General features: G+C 41.6%; 1 protein-coding gene across 7 annotated transcripts in view; it reads right to left on the minus strand.

Annotated features, from left to right (window-relative positions):
* ulk2 (unc-51 like autophagy activating kinase 2) overlaps positions 1 to 18,797 on the minus strand; it is a 132,957-nt gene that overhangs the window by 49,748 nt on the left and 64,412 nt on the right. For all 7 annotated transcript variants that reach the window (XM_068010660.1, XM_068010661.1, XM_068010664.1 and 4 more), the window contains 7 exons: positions 15,533 to 15,634; positions 14,446 to 14,504; positions 13,281 to 13,363; positions 11,163 to 11,213; positions 9,648 to 9,736; positions 3,597 to 3,768; positions 2,559 to 2,619 (listed from right to left, as the gene is read on the minus strand). In XM_068010660.1, the coding sequence (XP_067866761.1) occupies positions 2,559 to 2,619; positions 3,597 to 3,768; positions 9,648 to 9,736; positions 11,163 to 11,213; positions 13,281 to 13,363; positions 14,446 to 14,504; positions 15,533 to 15,634 (617 nt within the window). The remainder of the gene's footprint in view (positions 1 to 2,558; positions 2,620 to 3,596; positions 3,769 to 9,647; positions 9,737 to 11,162; positions 11,214 to 13,280; positions 13,364 to 14,445; positions 14,505 to 15,532; positions 15,635 to 18,797) is intronic.

Raw genomic sequence — 18,797 nt, forward strand, 5'->3', positions numbered from 1 at the left:
CACGGAGTTCAAGCAGTTTTACACAAACATGCATTCAGATACAGATTTATGTTGAGATTAGACATTGGTAAGAACACAATATACAGTCTCAAGTGAAGAACGCCTTTGTCCCAACCCAACCACAGGTCTATATATTAATATAAAAGCAAAATACTGCGGATGCTGGAAATCTGAAACAAAAACAAGAAATGCTGGATTCACTCAGCAGGTCTGGCAGCATCTGTGGAAAGAGAAGCAGAGTTAACGTTTCGGGTCACTGACCCGAAACGTTAACTCTGCTTCTCTTTCCACAGATGCTGCCAGACCTGCTGAGTGAATCCAGCATTTCTTGTTTTTGTTACAGGTCTATATATTGTTATATGAACTCCAATTCTCCCAGCATCACCCAATCACATAGCTGATCCTCTAAAAAAAGGGCACAAAAGCCTAGAAGTTACTGTTGGAAATATTAAATGGACAAAGTATTTGTATTGCATTCCTTTGTATGGTTTTTATTGATAAAATTAAACCATGTTTTGTAAATGGATTAACACCTTTGTTAAAACAACAAAGAGAGAAAGGTCTTACAAAAGTACTAATGATTTATTTGGCATTATTTGGCATTATTGGCGAAAGGGGAGAGCCAACTGTGCAACAGCCCCGACAAACAAATTTCTCTGCAGCACCTGTGGAAGAGCCTGTCACTCCAGTATTGGCCTTTATAGCCACTCCAGGTGCTGCTTCACAAACCACTGACCACCTCCAGGCGCGTATCCATTGTCTCTCGAGATAAGGAGGCCCAAAAGAAAGAATTGTCATTTCTAGTCCCTTCTCCCATCTCCTCTGGAAAAAGGAAAATAAAATAAAACATGGGGCGGCACAGTGGTTAGCACCACAGCCTCACAGCTCCAGTGACCCGGGTTCAATTCTGGGTACTGCCTGTGTGGAGTTTGCAAGTTCTCCGTGTGTCTGCGTGGGTTTCCTCCGGGTGCTCCGGTTTCCTCCCACAAGCCAAAGACTTGCAGGTTGATAGGTTAATTGGCCATTAGCAATTGCCTCTAGTATAGGTAGGTGGTAGGGAAATATAGGGACAGGTGGGGATGTGGTAGGAATATGGAATTAATGTAGGATTAGTATAAATGGGTGGTTGATGGTCAGCACAGACTCGGTGGGCCGAAGGGCCTGTTTCAGTGTTGTATCTCAAACTAAAAAACTAAAAACATGCTGTTAATCCTCAATTCTCAACTCCTTTTAAAGGTGACTCAGAATCAGCAATCTTCTCCAGGAGTTCATATTTCCAGCGGCATTCTGCAGGGCTCAGTACTAGGTGCCCTGCTTTTTGTGGTATATATTAAAGATTTGGACGTAAATGTAGGGGGCATTATCAAGAGGTTTGCGGATGACACAAAAATTGACCGTGTGGTTGATAGCAGGATAGCTGTAGACTGCAGGAAGATATTGATGGTCTGGTCAGATGGGCAGAAAAGTGGCAAATAGAATTCAACCCAGAGAAGTGTGAAGTGAAGCATTTGGGGAGATCAAATAAGGCAAAGGAATACACAATTACTGGGAGAATACTGACAGCTGTACAGGAAGTGAGGGACCTTGGAGTGAATGTCCACAGATCCCTGAAGGTAGCAGGACAGGTTGATAAGGCGGTTAAGAATGCATATGGAATCCTTTCCTTTATTAGCCGAGATATAAAATATAAGAGCTGAGAGATTACGCTGGAACTGTATAAATCATTAGTTAGGCCACAACTTGAGTACTGTGTGCAGTTCTGGTCACCTCATTACAGAAAGGATGTAATTGCAGTGGAGAGGGTACAGAGGAGATTTACGAGGATGTTGCCAGGACTGGAAAAATGCAGCTATGAGGAAAGACTGGATGGGCTAGGGCTGTTCTCCTTGGAACAGAGCAAGCTGAAGGGAGAATTTATTGAGATGTACAAAATTATGAGGGGCCTGGATAGAGTGGATGGGGAGGGCCTATTTACCTTAGCAGACAGGTCAGTGACTAAGGGGCGTTGGTTTAATTGATTGGTAGAAAGATTAGAGGGGAGATGAGGAAAAGCTTTTTCACCCAGAGGGTGGTAGGGATATGGAACTCACTGCCTGTAAGTGTTATAGAGGTAGAAACCCTCAACTAATTTAAAAGGTGTCTAGATATGCACCTCAAGAGCTGTAACCTGTAGGGCTACGGACCAAATGCTGGAAAGTGGGATTAGGATGGATGGCTCGTTTTTTGGCCAGCGCCGACACGATGGCCCGAGTGGCCTCTTTGAGCCGTAAACTTTCTGCGATTCTACTGTCCTGGGAGTGGGGTAAGGGGACAAATTCTAGTTTAGAGCCTTACTGAAGCATTGCGGTTTTTTAACTTGTCTCCCTTCTAATCCTAAAATCACTAAGTATCTAACTTAATCCAATGTTAATTGACTTTACCTTGTTTTTTTTAAATTTCTCTCTATATGTATCCTGTTCATGGCATGATGCCCAAATGGATGTAGCACTACTCCAGGTCATTCCTCCATCACTATTCAACAATCACAAACTATAGAATTTTAGTTGACTCATACGTACCCGCCACACATCAAAAATTCACTGGATGCTCGTCTGCCAACCGTCCCCAATGGCATGTCATCTGTATAAATTTTCAGAACAAATTTAGAAGCATAAACTTTGTTGGAAAGACCAAAATCCTTTGCAAGGTGGACACAATGGTTAAGGATAGCTAAGTATTCATGTATTGGTTAAAATGAGTGTGATAACTTCAAAAGAGCAGTTGAATCTTTAAAAAGACGATGCAATCTGATAAATACTTTCAAGTCCTCTAATTATTTTACAAGAGCAGGGATGTGACAGAAAAAATTTTCATGATAGATTATGTGAGTATAATTTATTAGGAACAAGTAGAAAATCCAGTTTCAAACCCAAAGTAGCTGTTCAATTGTCCCATTTCCAGCTCATTCAAAAAGATCCAATTTGAACCAATACAGCCCACTGCAGTTTCAGTATCAGCTGCCCATTTAAACGTCTACCTTGGCTCAATGGGCACACTCTCGTCTCTTTGCAGTTTTAAAGGCCAACTGCAGAAACTTAAACTAGGCTGATACTCCAGCGCAGTATTGAGGAGTGCTGCATTGCTGGAAGTGCCATCTTTTAGATAATCCTTGAATATGATGTACAGGAAATTTGGAGGGGAAGGAAAAAATCCATACAGGAAACTAAATACAAATATGATTTCACTTCATTTTCAAAGTATTCATTTTTTGGCAAACTTTTTCTGTGCTCATCAAGGCAAGCTGGGGATTGAAACACGTCTCTATTTTGGGTAACCCATTCACACAGAATAATGCACCTTTACCCTATGCAACAACATACTTTAATCCCAAACCTGGAAGAGATGCAATGGATAACAGGAGCTGGGGGAAAGCTGACAAAAGCTTAACTTTTATAATCAGTAAGAAGACCCCAAATAGCCTATGTTGCAGCAATGCAGTCAAGCTGCCTCAGGAATCCTCAGTTTTTCTTTCCTGTTTAGACAGTTACAATGACAAATGTGAATATTTGAGATGATTGAAACAAAACCATCAAATGCAAAGGGTAGTAGCTGCTTACATGATTGATCTGAAGAGATGCTATGTGGAACTAGAACAAAGTCATCTGTGTCACATGAGGAGTTCTTACTGCCACTGCTGGCAGAGTCTTTGGAAACCTGCAGATAGTTAGGAGGACCCAAAGGTGGGGAAGACAGAGTATCCTCCTGTATGCGTTGCATGTCTGGCAAGGACTGAAAAAAAGAGAAGTTGTATTATACGAACTATATCAAAGTAGCGTTACACTTTGCCTTTATAATGATGGAGCTGTACTAATAAAATTACAAATTACAGCTTATTCTGCAAAATTTCTTCACAGAATTGCAGAATTGTGACAGTGTATGAGGCCATTTGGCCCTTCATGTCTGCACTGGCTCTCCGAAAGAGCAATTCACTTAGTGCCATTCCTCAACCTTCTCCCGTAACCTTGCACATTCTTCCTTCTAATAACAGTCTAATTCCCTTTTGAATGCTTCAATTGAACTTGCCTCCACCACACTCTCAGGCAGTGCATTCCAGAACTTAATTACTCACTGCGTGAAAAAGTTTTTCCTCATGTCACTTTTGCTTCTCCTACCAACTACTTTAAATCTGTGCCCTCGTTCTTGATCCTTTCATGAGTGGGAACAGCTCCTCCCTATCTATTCTGTCCAGACCCCTCATGATTTTGAATACCTCTATCAAATCACCTCTCAGCCTTCTCTTCTCCTAGGAAAACAAACAGTCTTAATTCTACAATCTATCTTCATAACTGAAGTTCCTCATCCCTGAAATCATTCTCGTGAATCTTTGTTGTACTCTTTCCAATGCCCTCACATCTTTCCTAATGTGCAGCGCCAGACTGGACGCAACACTCCAGCTGAGGCCGAACTAGTGTCTTATACAAGTTCAACATAACTTGCTTGCTCTTGTACTCTATGCCCCTATTAATAAAGCCCAGGTTACTGTATGCTTTATTAACCGCTCTCTCAACCTGTCCTGCCACCTTCAATGACTTATGCACATAAATACCCAGGTCCCTCTGCTCCTGCACTCCCTTTAGAATCGTACCCTTTATTTTAGATCGTCTCTCCATGTTCTTCCTACCAAAATGAATCACTTCACATTTCTCTGTATTGAACTTCATCTGCCACCTGTCCGTACAATCCACCAACTTGTTTATGTCCTTTTGAAGTTCTACACTATCTTCCTCATAGTTCACAATGTTTCCAAGATTTGTATCATCCGCAAACTTTGAAATTATGCCCTGTACAGCAAAGTCTAGGTCATTTATATATATCAGGAAAAGCAGGGTCCCAACACTGACCCCTGGGGAACTCCACTACAAACCTTCCTCCAGCCCGAAAAATATCCATTAACTACTACGCCGTTTCCTGTCACTCAGCCAATTCTGTATCCATGCTGCTACCATCCCTTTTATTCTATAAGTTACAAGTTTGCTCACAAGTCTGTGTGGCACCGTATCAAATGCCTTTTGAAAATCCACGTACACATCAATTGCATCTCCCTCATCAACCCTCTCTTTTACCAGTCTAATTTCCACTGTGGAAAAGGGATAAAAGAATGCGAAAGACTTGAAGGTTGATAGGTAAATCAGCCATTGTAAATTGCCCCTAGTGTAGGTAGCGGGTATGAGAATTGAGGGAAGGTGGGGATGTGAGGGGGAAATGGGATTAATGTAGGATTAGTATAAATGGGTGGTTGATGGTCGGCGCGGACTCGTTGGGCCAAAGGGCCTGTTTTGGTGCTGTATCTCTCTATGACTCTGTTTTTCCCTTTAGAAATCCATGCTGGCTTTCTTTAATTAATTCACATTTGTCCACATGACTATTACCTTTGTCCCGAATTACTCTTTTTTAGAAGTTTCCCCACCACCAAACTTAAACTGACTGGCCTGTAGTTGCTGGGCTTATCTTTACACCTTTTTTGAACAAGGGTGTAACGTTTGCAATTCTCCTGTGCTCTGGCACCACCCCCAGGTCTAAAGACGACTGAAAAATTATGATCAGTGTCTCTGCGATTTCCACCCTCATTTCCCTCAGTATCCTTGGATGCATCTCATCCGCTACTGATGTTTTATCCATTTTAAGTACAGACAGCCTATCTAATGTGTCCTCCTTATCAATTTTAAATCCTTCTAGTGTCTGACTGTCCTTCTTGAACACAAAACAGTTTTAGATATATGTTTGCTTAAAATAACATACCCCTTTAGAGGGCTGTGGTTACATATTTATTACACCACATAAAATACAAGGCAAGATTAAACTGGTCCATTTTCTTTGCAATGTATTAATTCTTCCATTCACACACCATAACCAGAATTTGGAATAGTCTCTGAAAGGTAAAGGTAGGTTAACAGCACCAAAAATAGACCACAAAGCATAACCACTAAAGTATTGTTGCAAGCCAATGTCCTTGCGGAAAATCAGTACTTGGTCCCAAACATACTTGAACTCTACAGTCTGTCTCGCCCAATCTGAAGGGTTGGGCACCATGTCACACAAAACTCAGCATCCCAGTTTTAGATGGAAAAACTGACTAATTGAAAAAGGTTAGCTGGCCACTAAGCCAAAACGCCCCATGACAAAGGACTGTGTCACAATGTCATTTACTAATTACTCAAGCCACTTGATATAGGGTTGATTCAGCAACTATATTATTGATCACCTACCATTTTAAAGTTATTTATTTTTTCTATTTAGAGATACAGCACTGAAACAGGCCCTTCGTCCCACCGAGTCTGTGCCGACCATCAATATTTATACTAATCCTACACTAATTCCATATTCCTACCACATCCCCACCTGTCCCTATATTTCCCTACCACATACCTATACTAGGGGCAATTTATAATGGCCAATTTTACCTATCAACCTGCAAGTCTTTGGCATGTGGGAGGAAACCGGAGCACCCGGAGAAAACCCACGCAGACACAGGGAGAACTTGCAAACTCCACACAGGCAGTACCCAGAATTGAACCCGGGTCCCTGGAGCAATGAGGCTGCGGTGCTAACCACTGCGCCGCCCTTCAGTAAAGTTTATTTTTCTACAAAGCCGCTCCATGGAAAAAAACGCACAGAAGCAAAAAAATTCAATTTCAAGGTTTGAAAATATTCAACACCAACCATCATCAGGGAAATCACAGTATGGACAAATCCACACACCAGAACTTTTAACCTTCTAATTTTTAAAAATTATTCGTTCATGGGATGTGGGCATCGCTGTCTCGGACAGTGTTGATTGCCCATCCTTAATTTCCCTCGAGTAGGCGGTGGTGAGCTGCCTTCTTGAACCGCTGCAGTCCATGTGGGGTAGATACACCCACAGTGCTGTTAGGAAGGGAGTTCCAGGATTTTGACCCAGCGACAGTGAAGGAACGGTGATATAGTTCCAAGTCAGGATAGTGTGTGGCATAAAGGGGAACTTGCAGGTGGTGGTATTTCCATGCATCCACTGCCCTTGTCTTTCTTGGCGGTAGAGGTCGCAGGTTTGGAAGGTACAATCTAAGGAGCCTTGGTATGTTGCTGCAGTGCATCTTGTAGATGGTACACACTGCTGCCACCATGCGTTAGTGGTGGAAAGAGTGAATGTTTGTAGATGGGGTACCAATCAAGTGGTGTCGAGCTTCTTGGGTGTTGTTGGAGCTACACCCATCCAAGCAAGTGAATATTCCATCACACTCCTGATTTGTGCCTTGTAGATGGTGGACAGGCTTTGGGCAGTCAGGGGGCGTGTTACTCACCACAGGATTCCTAGCCTCTGACCTGCTCTTGTAGCCATGGTATTTATATGGCTACTCCAGTTCAGTTTCTGGTCACTGGTAACCCCCACGATGTTGAAAGCGAGGGATTTAGCGATCGGAATGCCATTGAATGTCATGGAGAGATGGTAAGATTCTCTCTTGTTTGAGATGGTCATTGTCTGGCACTTGTGTGACATGAATATTACTTGCCACTTATCAATCCAAGCTTGAATATTGCTGCATTTCTACACTGACTGCTTCAGTATCTGAGAAGTCACGAACGGTGCTGAACATTGCGCAATCATCAGGGAACATCCCCGCTTCTGACCTTATAGGAGCAGGAGTAGGCCATTCAGCCCATCGAGCCTGCCCCGCCATTCAATATGACCATGGCTGATCATCCACTTCAATGCCTTTTTCCCACACTATTCCCATATCCCTTTATGTCATTGGTATTTAGGAATCTGTCAATCTCTGCTTTAAACATACTCAATGACTGAGCTTCCACAGCCCTCTGGGGTAGAGAATTCCGAAGAGTCACAACCCTCTGAGTAAAGAAATTTCTCCTCATCTCTGTCCTAAGTGGCTTCTCCCTTATTTTGACATTGTGTCCCCTGGTTCTAGACTTCCCAACAGGGGAAACACCTTACCAGCATCTACCCTGTCTATCCCTTTAAGTATTTTGTAGGTTTCAGTGAGATCACCTCTCATTCTTTGAAACTCTAGAGAATGCGGCCCAGTTTCCCCAATCTCTCTTCATAGGACAGTCCCGCCATCCCCAGCGCAAGTCCGGTGAACCTTTGTTTCACTCCTCCTATGGCAACACTATCCTTCCTAAGGTAAGGGGACCAAAATTGCACACAGTATTCCAAGTGCAGTCTAACCAAGGTTCTATACAATTGAAGCAAGTCTTCACTACTTCAGACCTTATGATTGAAGAAAGGTCATTGATGAAGCAGCTGAAGATGGTTGGGCCTAGGATACTACCCTGAGGAACTCCTGCACTGATGTCCTGCAGCTGAGATGACTGACCTCCAACAACCACAACCATCTTCCTTTACACTAGGTATGACTCCAACCAGCAGAGAGTTTTCCCCCCGATTCCTATTAATTCCAGTTTTGCTAGGGCTCCTTGATGCCATACTCGGTCAAATGCTGCCTTGATGTCAAGAGCAGTCACCCTCACCTCATCTCGAGTTCAGCTCTTTTGTCCATGGTTGAACTAAAGCTGTAATGAGGTCAGGAGCTGTGTGGCCCTGGCGGAACCCAAACTGAGCGTCAGTGAGCAGGTTATTGTTAAGCAAGTGCGACTTGATAGCACTGTCGACGACACCTTCCATCACTTTACTGATGATCGCAAGTAGACTGATGGGGCGGTAACTGGCCGGGTTGGATTTGTCCTGCTTTTTGCGTACAGGACATATCTGGGCAATTTGCCACATTGCCGGGTAGATGCCAGTGTTGTAGCTGTACTGGAACAGCTTGGTTAGGGGCATGGCAAGTTCTGGAGCACAGGTCTTCAGTACTATTGCCAGAATGTTGTCAGGGCCCCTAGCCTTTGCTGTATTCAGTGCCTTCAGTCATTTCTTGAAATCACATGGAGTGAATCGAATTCTGATCTTGGGGATTGTGTAAAAGATGAAGACAAATGGCAATAAAATAGAATACTATGCATACAAATAAATAAAAGCAGGACTTGCATAATTGGATAATAATTTAAATTGGCACCAGTAGCATACAAGACAGAATGCCATAATTCCAATTTTGAAATCAAAACTTCAAACTCAGTCACCACATGGTGTGGCCAATGGGCTAACAGAATGCCAACAAAATAGAACAGAGATCAGGCTACGTACAAAAATGTATAGAATAAATTTTGGTTACAATATGTAGGCTTATTCTACAGCTTGCTTTGATACAAAAATGCAAACAGAGCTGGAATACAAATTAAATTGGCATGGGAGCGAATTGGAGTTACGTGGGCTATGAAAATAGTGTCAAGCTAATTTCTTCACAAATAAATTAAGAGCTACAACTCTGCAGACTGATTTAATTTTTATGTGCGCAAGTCAAGGTTAACAATTGTTCTTGACTATCTTTCTATTAAATCTTAGTCTTTGACCTGAAATGCATATCAGCCTTGTTAAACTAAAATTAAATATAAAATGTGCAAGTAAGAAATCTTTACCGCAGTTTCAAATCATTTACATAGCAATTATCAATTAATGAAACTAGTGAGGGTCAGATTAATTCATCATTTATCAACATCATACTAAAATTCTTCCATTGCTATGCGGAATGAATAATGCATCAATAAAATAGCCTACTTACAGGAGGAGAAGCAAAATGACAAGATGGAGAGCTGCCGCAAGAGCTACCAGAAACGGAACCAGGGCACGTGGGTACAGGCACAGGGCATGCTGCAGACATAATCATTCCAATCCATTAGATTTAAGTGGTATATTTCATTATGGCTTTGCATTAGAATACCCAACTTAATAGATCAAATGTATTTCAAGCACTCTCCCTATCACTCAACCATGCCCTGTATTGAACAGGGAAAGATGAGGTGACAGAATAGTAACAGAAAAAGGGCGATTTTAATATCATGCTTCAACTTCCCTTGACGACATTCTGCAAAGGGGTAGAGCGAAGCTTGAACAAAAATGTCAGCTGTGAGAGACGATAACTTATTTTATGCATGCGACAGAAAAATACCACTCGCGTCACAGAAATGATGTGAAATAATGCCTTCTGCCAGCTTCAGCCTCCCCCAATCTGTTGATATTAACTATTTTGTTTTCTTGGATAGGTAAATGACTTTTTTTTTTAAATATAGTACATTGAAAACATTACTTAATAAAACAATATTAGCAACAGAAGCTACAGTTTAAAAGCGTTAACTTTCAAGTGCTACATAAGATTTTACTTGCCTAGCTGCCCTCAGGTTCTGGGATCTAATAAGTATGCTCATTCGGCAGAATAACTTCTGAGTTTGATACATTTTTATTGGCTCAAAAGCCATTCTCAAAAGATGAATTTTAAGCCAGTGAAAGCCTTTTTTTGAAAAAAATGTTTGCTGGCACCAGTGAAATATAGAATAAGAGTCAATAGGAAGAGGAAATCAAGAGACAGCAACAAACTGGCAAAGACCTCAAATATCCTTCATGATACACCCTCACACAAAAATTACGTGTAAAACAACAGATAAACTGCGGATGGTCACAATATATACAAATGCCATTTATCTCCCTTCAATCGCCCCCTTCACCCCCGCACCACCCCAAATAGCCAGAACATTGTCAGGGTAAGCTGACTGACCGCCTTTGTATGACTGCTACAGAATGATTGATGTGACAGGAACAAAGTTATAATCCATGCAATTGGATGTAAAAGCAAATTAAAGGAATATATTAAAGGAGAAGGGAGGGGTTGTGAGGAAGTATACTACCATTTTCAACACAATCAATCAGTGAGCTGCATCAAACTCAATAGCCATTTGAGATTGAAGTATGACGTTCAATTAATACAAACTGTTAATTTCTATTGAATAGATAGAAGAACATCCATGTGAATATTAGACTCATAAGAACCCAAGTATTAACAGTCGTTCTGGCAGATATTAGTTACCCCGAGGGGGTGAATTGGCCAACTACAGTCAGTTGCTTTGGGAAGGAGGTAGTAAATTGGTAGAGGCAGAATCTCTCTCTGCATTGTCCAAGTAGAAATTATGAAGAGGGACATTAACTGTTAGTATTATCTACCAAAAAATTGTTCTTGCAGCGATTTTCCCCACAATTTAGTAGACAACTTACAAATTACAATGGAACAAAACCACAGACTTACATTTTTTGACTGACAATGTTTGATCCATGAAAGGATGGTTAAAGAATGTTTCTGCAAAACAAAAATTCAGTTTGTGCCAACTTTTATTCATTTAAACTCCTGGTGAGCTGTCTCAGAATCTTATCAGCAGATTTCAGTGAACAAATATTACATGCTATAAATATATTAGTCATATAAAGGCATTGTAAATATATTCATTTTTCATTGAAACATTGCATTTTAAACTCCACATTCAATACACTTATTGTACACAAATGTATATCCACAGAATCATTTACAGCACAGATCGGAGTCAAACCAGCAGCCAGTTGGGATTAAAGGATGAAGTTCAAAGTATACTGTTAATTTCTACTGTACAGACATCAAAAGAACACTCATGTGAACTGCAAACTTAGACTCAATTAAGAACTTTTGTATGAGCTCCAGTATTGGCGGACATTAGCTTTCCCCTAAAGGACTATTTTGTCAATCAGAGTCAGCATCTCACAGAATGTTATGAGATACTTGTGTGGATGTACTCCCTCTCTGCATTACCCAAGCAGGCCTGTAAGCAGGTTGACAAACATGCAGTAATGCCAGTACTGGATGGGTCTTTTCTACTTCAAGAGTGGTGAAGAAAATTGTGTTTGTGGGTAGAACACAGTGCTTCTTTTCAATGACTATGTACATCAAAGGATAGTATATGAACTCTAATTTAACAATGTATCACACAATATTACCGTAATACAACAACTTGCATCTATATAGGGCCTTAAACATCCCACGGCACTGCAGCCTCCTTTACAACACTTCTTAAAACCTATCTCTGCCCAAGTTTTTTTGTTCACCTGTCCCAATATCTCCTTATGCGGCTTGGAACTTAGTAACATAGAAACAGGAGGTGGTCATTCGGCCCCTCGAGCCTGCTCCACCATTCAACTAGATCATGGCTGATCTTCCAACTCAATGCCATTTTACTGCACTATCACCATATCCCTTGATTTCTTTAACATCTGGAAATCGATCGATCTCAATCCTGAATACACTCAATTACTGAACCTCCACGAGAGAATTCCAAAGATTCACCAAAGTGAAAAAATTCCTCCTCATCACAGTCCTGAATGGCCTACCTCTTATTCTGGGACTGTGTCCCCTGGTTCTAGAAACCCCTAGCCGGCGGAAACATCCTTCCTGCATCTACCCTGTTGAGCCCTGTAAGAATTTTGTATGCCTCAATGAGATCACCTCTTATTCTTCTAAGCTCAACAATCTCTCCTCATTGGACAATCCCGCCATCCCAGAGGGCAGTCTGGTGAACTTTCAGGGATCAGTCTGGTGATTATGTTTTAAAAACTGTGATTTTTAATGTAGTTTAAGATGGAGTCAGGTACCTCACATCAACTCTGCCTAAAGACAGGGTCTTGGTTAGCAAGACAACATTTTGTTTGATAAAGCTCCTGAGAAGCATCTTAGGAAGTCTCACTATGCTAAATGTGTTATATAAATGCATGCCATTGATGTTTGGACAAGTGACCAAAAGCTTGATCGAGCAGGTAGGGTTTAAGAAGCATCTTAATAGGAGCTGGCAGAAGTTGAGGCAGAGAAGTTTAGGGAGCGAATTCCAGAGCTAACGGCCGAGGCAGCTGTAGGCACGGCTGCCAATGGTGGAGGAATGACTATTGAAGATGTGCAAGAGGCCAGAATTGGAGGAGAGCAGAGATCTCAGAAGACTGGAGGGAACTGCAGAGATAGGGAGGGACGAGGCCAATGGAGCAATTTAAAAAAAAGAGCATGAGAATTTTAAAATTGAGGTGTTGCTGGCTCAGTAGCCAACATAGATAAGCGAGCACAGGATTGATCAGCGACTGCAATTTTGTGCTAGTTGGGATACCAGCAGCACAGTTTTGGATGAGCTCAAGTTTACAGAGGGTGCAAGGTGCGAGACGGACCATGAGAAGACATGAATGAGTGTTTCAGCAACAGATGAGCTGAGGCAAAGGCAGTTACAGGTGATGTTACAGAGGTGTGGTCTGGCTATGGAGAGTATACGAGGTCAATACACAGGAACTGAATTGAGATCAGCTAGATCTAAAACCTATTAACGGATATTAAATAAGGAAACTGAAACCAACAACTCACCAAAATCCATTCTGTCCTTCTGGTTTCTCTGGAGCAAGCCAAGCAACAGGCCACCCAGGTGGCTAGAAGTTTCACTTGGGATACTGTTTGATAGATAAATCACCATTACCAGTAGAATTCAAAGGGAAGCAATAATGCAAGACTAAACAACAAAATTAAGCATGCTGGACTTTAATATGAGTGATGAAAAGTAATACTGTAACTGAAGTTCATCACAATACATGGGCTGGCACTACATTCATTGGTCCATCTGCCCTGTCAATTGGGTCAATAATTCTAAACTCTTTCCTCCCCACATTCCTCAGTAATACTATCAGCATATGAAACTATACACTAATTTCCAATTAAATTGGTCAGCATAGGTTGATGGGATTGAAGCCCTTGGCTTTAATAGTCTTATGTAGATTCTGCATGGGAAGCTTGGCTCTACAGCGCAGAACTGCCTACAATTTGGTTCAAATTAACAAACTTGTTTGGAAAGATCTCAAGGGCAGCTGATGTGGGAAATTGGAAAAATTCAGCATTGCAGCATGGAGTACACTACTCAGGTCAGAGTTAGGGCATGTTTTTGAAGGTGTAGAGGAAGAGTTTTCACTGTGCGTGCAGCAGTGTTATAACAGATCCATTAGCTCTCCGTGACAACAGAGTGCCAAAATTGGAAGTTCTCAATTTCTTAGTTCCAATACCCTAGACAGGTTCAAAGAATTAAGTTGCTCAAAAGGACAATAATGCAATGACTAAACAACAACCCAAATTCAGTGAGTAAGTAGTGTAATTCAGAACTCGTTTCACAGTGCTCAAAGCAAATCTCAAAACAAAATTAATAGTAACAATCTCTCAAAATATGGTCACGAAGAAGTTCCCTTCTTAAAACATAATCTTTCACTTTTGACAGTTCAGAACTGAATTCTATAATTTGCCTAACAGTCCTGGAAGCAATCCTTCTAAAACTGATAACATAAGTTGTACCAAGTCCCAGTGTTAAAACAAAAGGAGTTAGGTAGAGCATTAAAAATGCATATTTTCCAAAACTATTATGCATAATAGGCACCACTTTGTATTCCCACTTGTGGAAAAACAGTTTTACACCTCACAGAAGATGACCACAACACACTTGTGTCAAACTTATTTTACATTCTTTTTTAAGAAGTAAGTAGACACTCACTTGGGCACTAAAGTCTTGTTCTTCTCATAGAAGAGCCTTAAATCTTGTGGGCTGTTAGCCTACAACAAAAAGACATTTCAATTTCAAAATGTAAATTAGGTGCTGGTTCAGTTAATCGAGACAATAACCATTAAGAAATGGCCCTGAAGGGTGTAAGCATTAAGTAATATGCCACATATTTCAAATTCTATATTCTAAAACACTGAACTGTTGACCAGACATTGCAGAGATAGCTATAGGCAAATTTACTAAACATGACCTAATTCCGATGTCATAATAAGCTGATGAATGTTAATGAGCTTTATACTGCAGTGTGTGAAAATAAAAAAAAGTATTTCCCTTTTTTCTATTTTGTTAGTGTGCGTGGCATGACAGTAATATTCAACTCTTCGAACTGATCTTGAAGGATTTATGTGCCCCATCATGGACATGCACATTCCTGAAAGTATCTCATACAATCTAAAAATTCAATTCAAAATTAAGGTGTTCTTTAGAACAAATTGCTTTCATCTTAGAAGAGCGCTTCAAAGAGGAAACTTGAGAAATCAAGATTAAAATAAGCACGCATACTAATTCTATTAAAATGTTATTCCTGCTCTCAATCCCCGCAAGTCATTCCCAGCTAATAAACTCCATGTGTAAAGTCAACTGCCAAAAATTTAAGATCCACTTGTTTACCTGCCAAATTGGTAACTTTAATGTTAACAAGATGAGTTTCAATATAACTTTTACCACTTGCACTGCAAACACCCATTTCTAATAGGACAAAACCTTGTGTAAGGTGTGACATCATTACAGTTATTCGCGTATATGCATAAAGCTACATATTGTTTCTCTTTACGTTTGTACTGTTTTTCACTTTGTATCCATGCCGACCATATTGTTCTACCATAGGTACAAATGTAAGACTTGGCCACTCTTGATTACCTGATGGATATTACCCCCAAGTAGTGAGATGGTGTGACAGGTAATGTAATTTCTACAGCACCTCACACAAACTACTGCACCATTTGAAAAAAATAAAGCCAAATTGTTTCAGAACATTCAAAGGTGCATCCTATAAAAGCATCTTTCTCTCCATATCTACCTGGAAAGGAGGCTTGCCAACAAGGCATTGAAATATTACAGTGCCTATACTCCAGAGGTCTGCCTTGGCATCATAATGTTGCGACATGATGACCTCAGGTGCCTGAAACAAAAGAAACATGAATAGTACAATGGAGGGAAAAGCCATTAAACCTTAATATAGTCTCCATCCTAGCTTTAATTATTTATTCTATTAAACATTCCCTAGCTAACTACTTCATCCCTATCCCTGGCAACAGTCTGAGATTAAAGCCAGTCTGTTTGCAATCTTGGTGTCACATGACCCGGAGACGAGCTTGCGGCCTCATATTCGTGCCATCACTAAGACCACTTACTTTCACCTCCATAACATCGCCTGACTTCACACCCGTCTCAGCTCATCTGCTGCTGAAACCCTCATTCATGCTGTCGTTACCTCTAGACTTGACGATTCCAATGCACTCCTGGCTGGTCTCCCAGATTCTACGTTCCATAAACTTGAGGTCATCTGCTTCCTGTGTCTTAACTTGCATGAAGTTCGATTCCACTATCACCCGTGTTCGCTGACCTACACTGGCTCACGGTCAAGCAACAACTTTGATTTCAAAATTCTTATCCTTGTTTTCAAAACCCTCCATGGCCTCACCACACCATCGCTGTAATCTCCTCCAGCCCAACAAGCTTCTGAGATAACTGCGCCCCTCTAATTTGGGCCTCTTGTGCATCCCTGGTTTTAAATCACTCCACTATTGGTTGCCGTGCCATGAGTTGCCTAAGCCCCAAGCTCTGGAATAACCTGTCCCTACACCTCTCCACCTCGCTTTTCTCCTTTAAGACACTCCATAAAACCTACCTCTGACCCAATATCTCCTTTTGTGGCTTGGTGGCACACTTTGTTTTATAATGCTCCTGTGAAGCATCTCGGGACTTTTTATTACATCAAAGGAGCTTTATAAATCTATGCTGTTGTTATAAACACCTCGACTGTGGAATGCTCCAGGTGTGATGTATTTTCACAATCTTAAGTTATTTTCATATCATCAATACATAATAAATAAGACATCATCCTTCTTTAAGCATCTGTGCAGATTCCCCTTTGACTTTCTGACAGGTCAATCCAATCTTGTATTATCCATCACATGCTTAACAGGGACCTGTCAGTTGCCCAAATCACACAAAAGAAACTGACAAATTCTTACAGTTATTAACTCTATCACTTCTGAATTTTTCTCATTATCCAGGAGCAACAATGCAGAACTCAACACATTGAGCAGAGTCAAATTATGAACAATTGTACAGCGGATATGGCTTGAGAAATGTGATGACTATTCCACGTGACTATTATGCATCAACACAAGATGTGTCAAGTGACCCCGTACCACATTTCCCCCTCACCCCCCCCCAATTCAAATTTCAGGAATGAGAAAAGAAGTAAAAACGGGTAAAAGTCTCAAAAACCCTTAAACGCCCTCTCCTGACAAAAACAATCACTTCTGAAGCTACATTCAAACCCATAATGTACAATCCTCACCACTGCAGATTCACTGCACTCACCAGCATTCTACTCCATCTCTAAATTTTCTCACCGGCCATGTAGAATCATAGGATGGTGACAGCATTCGGTCTGTCGTGTTCAGATAATTATACAATTCCCTTTTGAAAGCCATGATTGAACCTGCTTCCACCACACTCTCAGGCACTGCATTCCAGATCTAACCACATGTAGTGTAAAAAAAATGTCCTCAAGTCACCTTTGGTTCTTTTACCATTCACCTTAAATCGGTGTCCTGTGTTTCTCGATATTGCATTAAACTCATAGATCCAAGGGACCCATATGGTAATCTCTGCGCTCAACAGCCAAGTCAAAAAGTCCATATGCAATCTCAAAATTAACTTCATACAGATTGTACCACATCTACTCCTGTTTCTCTCTCCCACTCCTCCATACCATCACCTCAGTAAAGCAGCTTATGTTATTACACCAGGGAGAGTAGATTACATGGTTGAGGAAGATAATGAGGAAAACTAATGAGTGACATCAAAATGTAGCATCGTAATGGATTTCTAATAATCAAGTTGAATTTGCTGGTTATACATTTACCCCTCTTCTCATTACCTTGCTATAGGTTTCTACATGCAGCACACCTTCTTTCTTCTTCTTTGGCCTCATTGTGAGACAATGGGTAAGCGCCTAGAGGTGGTCAGTGGTTTGAGGAACAGTGTCTGGAGTGGCTATAAAGGCCAATTCTAGAGTGACAGACTCTTCCACAGGCAGTGCAGATAAAATTGGTTATCAGGGCTGTTGCACAGTTGGCTGTCTCCTTGCACTTCTGGCTTTTGTCCTGCCAACTGCTATGTCTCTTCGACTCGCCACTCTTCAGCCCCACCTTTATGGCTGCCCACCAGCTCTGGCAATCACTGGCAACTGACTCCCACGACTTGCGGTCCATGTCACAGGACTTCATGTCACGTTTGTAGACGTCTTTAAAGCGGAGGTGTGAACAGCCGGTGGGTCTGATACCAGTGACAAGCTCGCTGTACAATGCGTCCTTGGGGATCCTGCCAACTTCCATGCGGCTCACATGGCCAAGCCATCTCAAGCGCTGCTGGCTCAGTAGGGTGTATATGCTGGGGATGTTGGCCGCCTCGAGGACTTCTGCGTTGGAGATACGGTCCTGCCACCTGATGCCAAGGACTCTTCGGCGGCAGCGAAGATGGAATGAGTTGAGACATCGCTCTTGGCTGACATACGTTGCCCAGGCCTCGCTGCCGTAGAGCAAGGTACTGAGGACACAGTCTTGAAACACTCGGACTTTTGTGTTCCGTGTCAATGTGCCATTTCCCCACACCCTCTTGGCCAGTCTGGAGATAGCAGCGGACGCCTTTCCCATGTGCTTGTTGATTTCTGCATCGAGAGACAGGTTACTGGGGATAGTTGAGCCTAGGTAGGTGAACTCTTGAACCACTTCCAGAGCGTGGTCGCCGATATTGATGGATGAAGCATTTCTGATGTCCTGTCCCATGATGTACGTTTTCTTGAGGCTGATGGTTAGGCCAAATTCGTTGCAGGCAGCCACAATCCTGTTAATGAGTCTCTGCAGACACTCTTCTGTGTGGGATGTTAATGCAGCATCGTCAAGCAAAGAGGAGTTCCCTGATGAGGACTTTCTGTACTTTGGTCTTCGCTCTAAGATGGGCAAGATTGAACAACCTGCCCCCTGATCTTGTGTGGAGGAAAATTCCTTCTTCTGAAGACTTGAACGCATGTGAGAGCAGCTGTGAGAAGA

Source organism: Heterodontus francisci, chromosome 30, assembly GCF_036365525.1.
Source record: "Heterodontus francisci isolate sHetFra1 chromosome 30, sHetFra1.hap1, whole genome shotgun sequence".
Lineage (NCBI taxonomy): Eukaryota > Metazoa > Chordata > Chondrichthyes > Heterodontiformes > Heterodontidae > Heterodontus > Heterodontus francisci.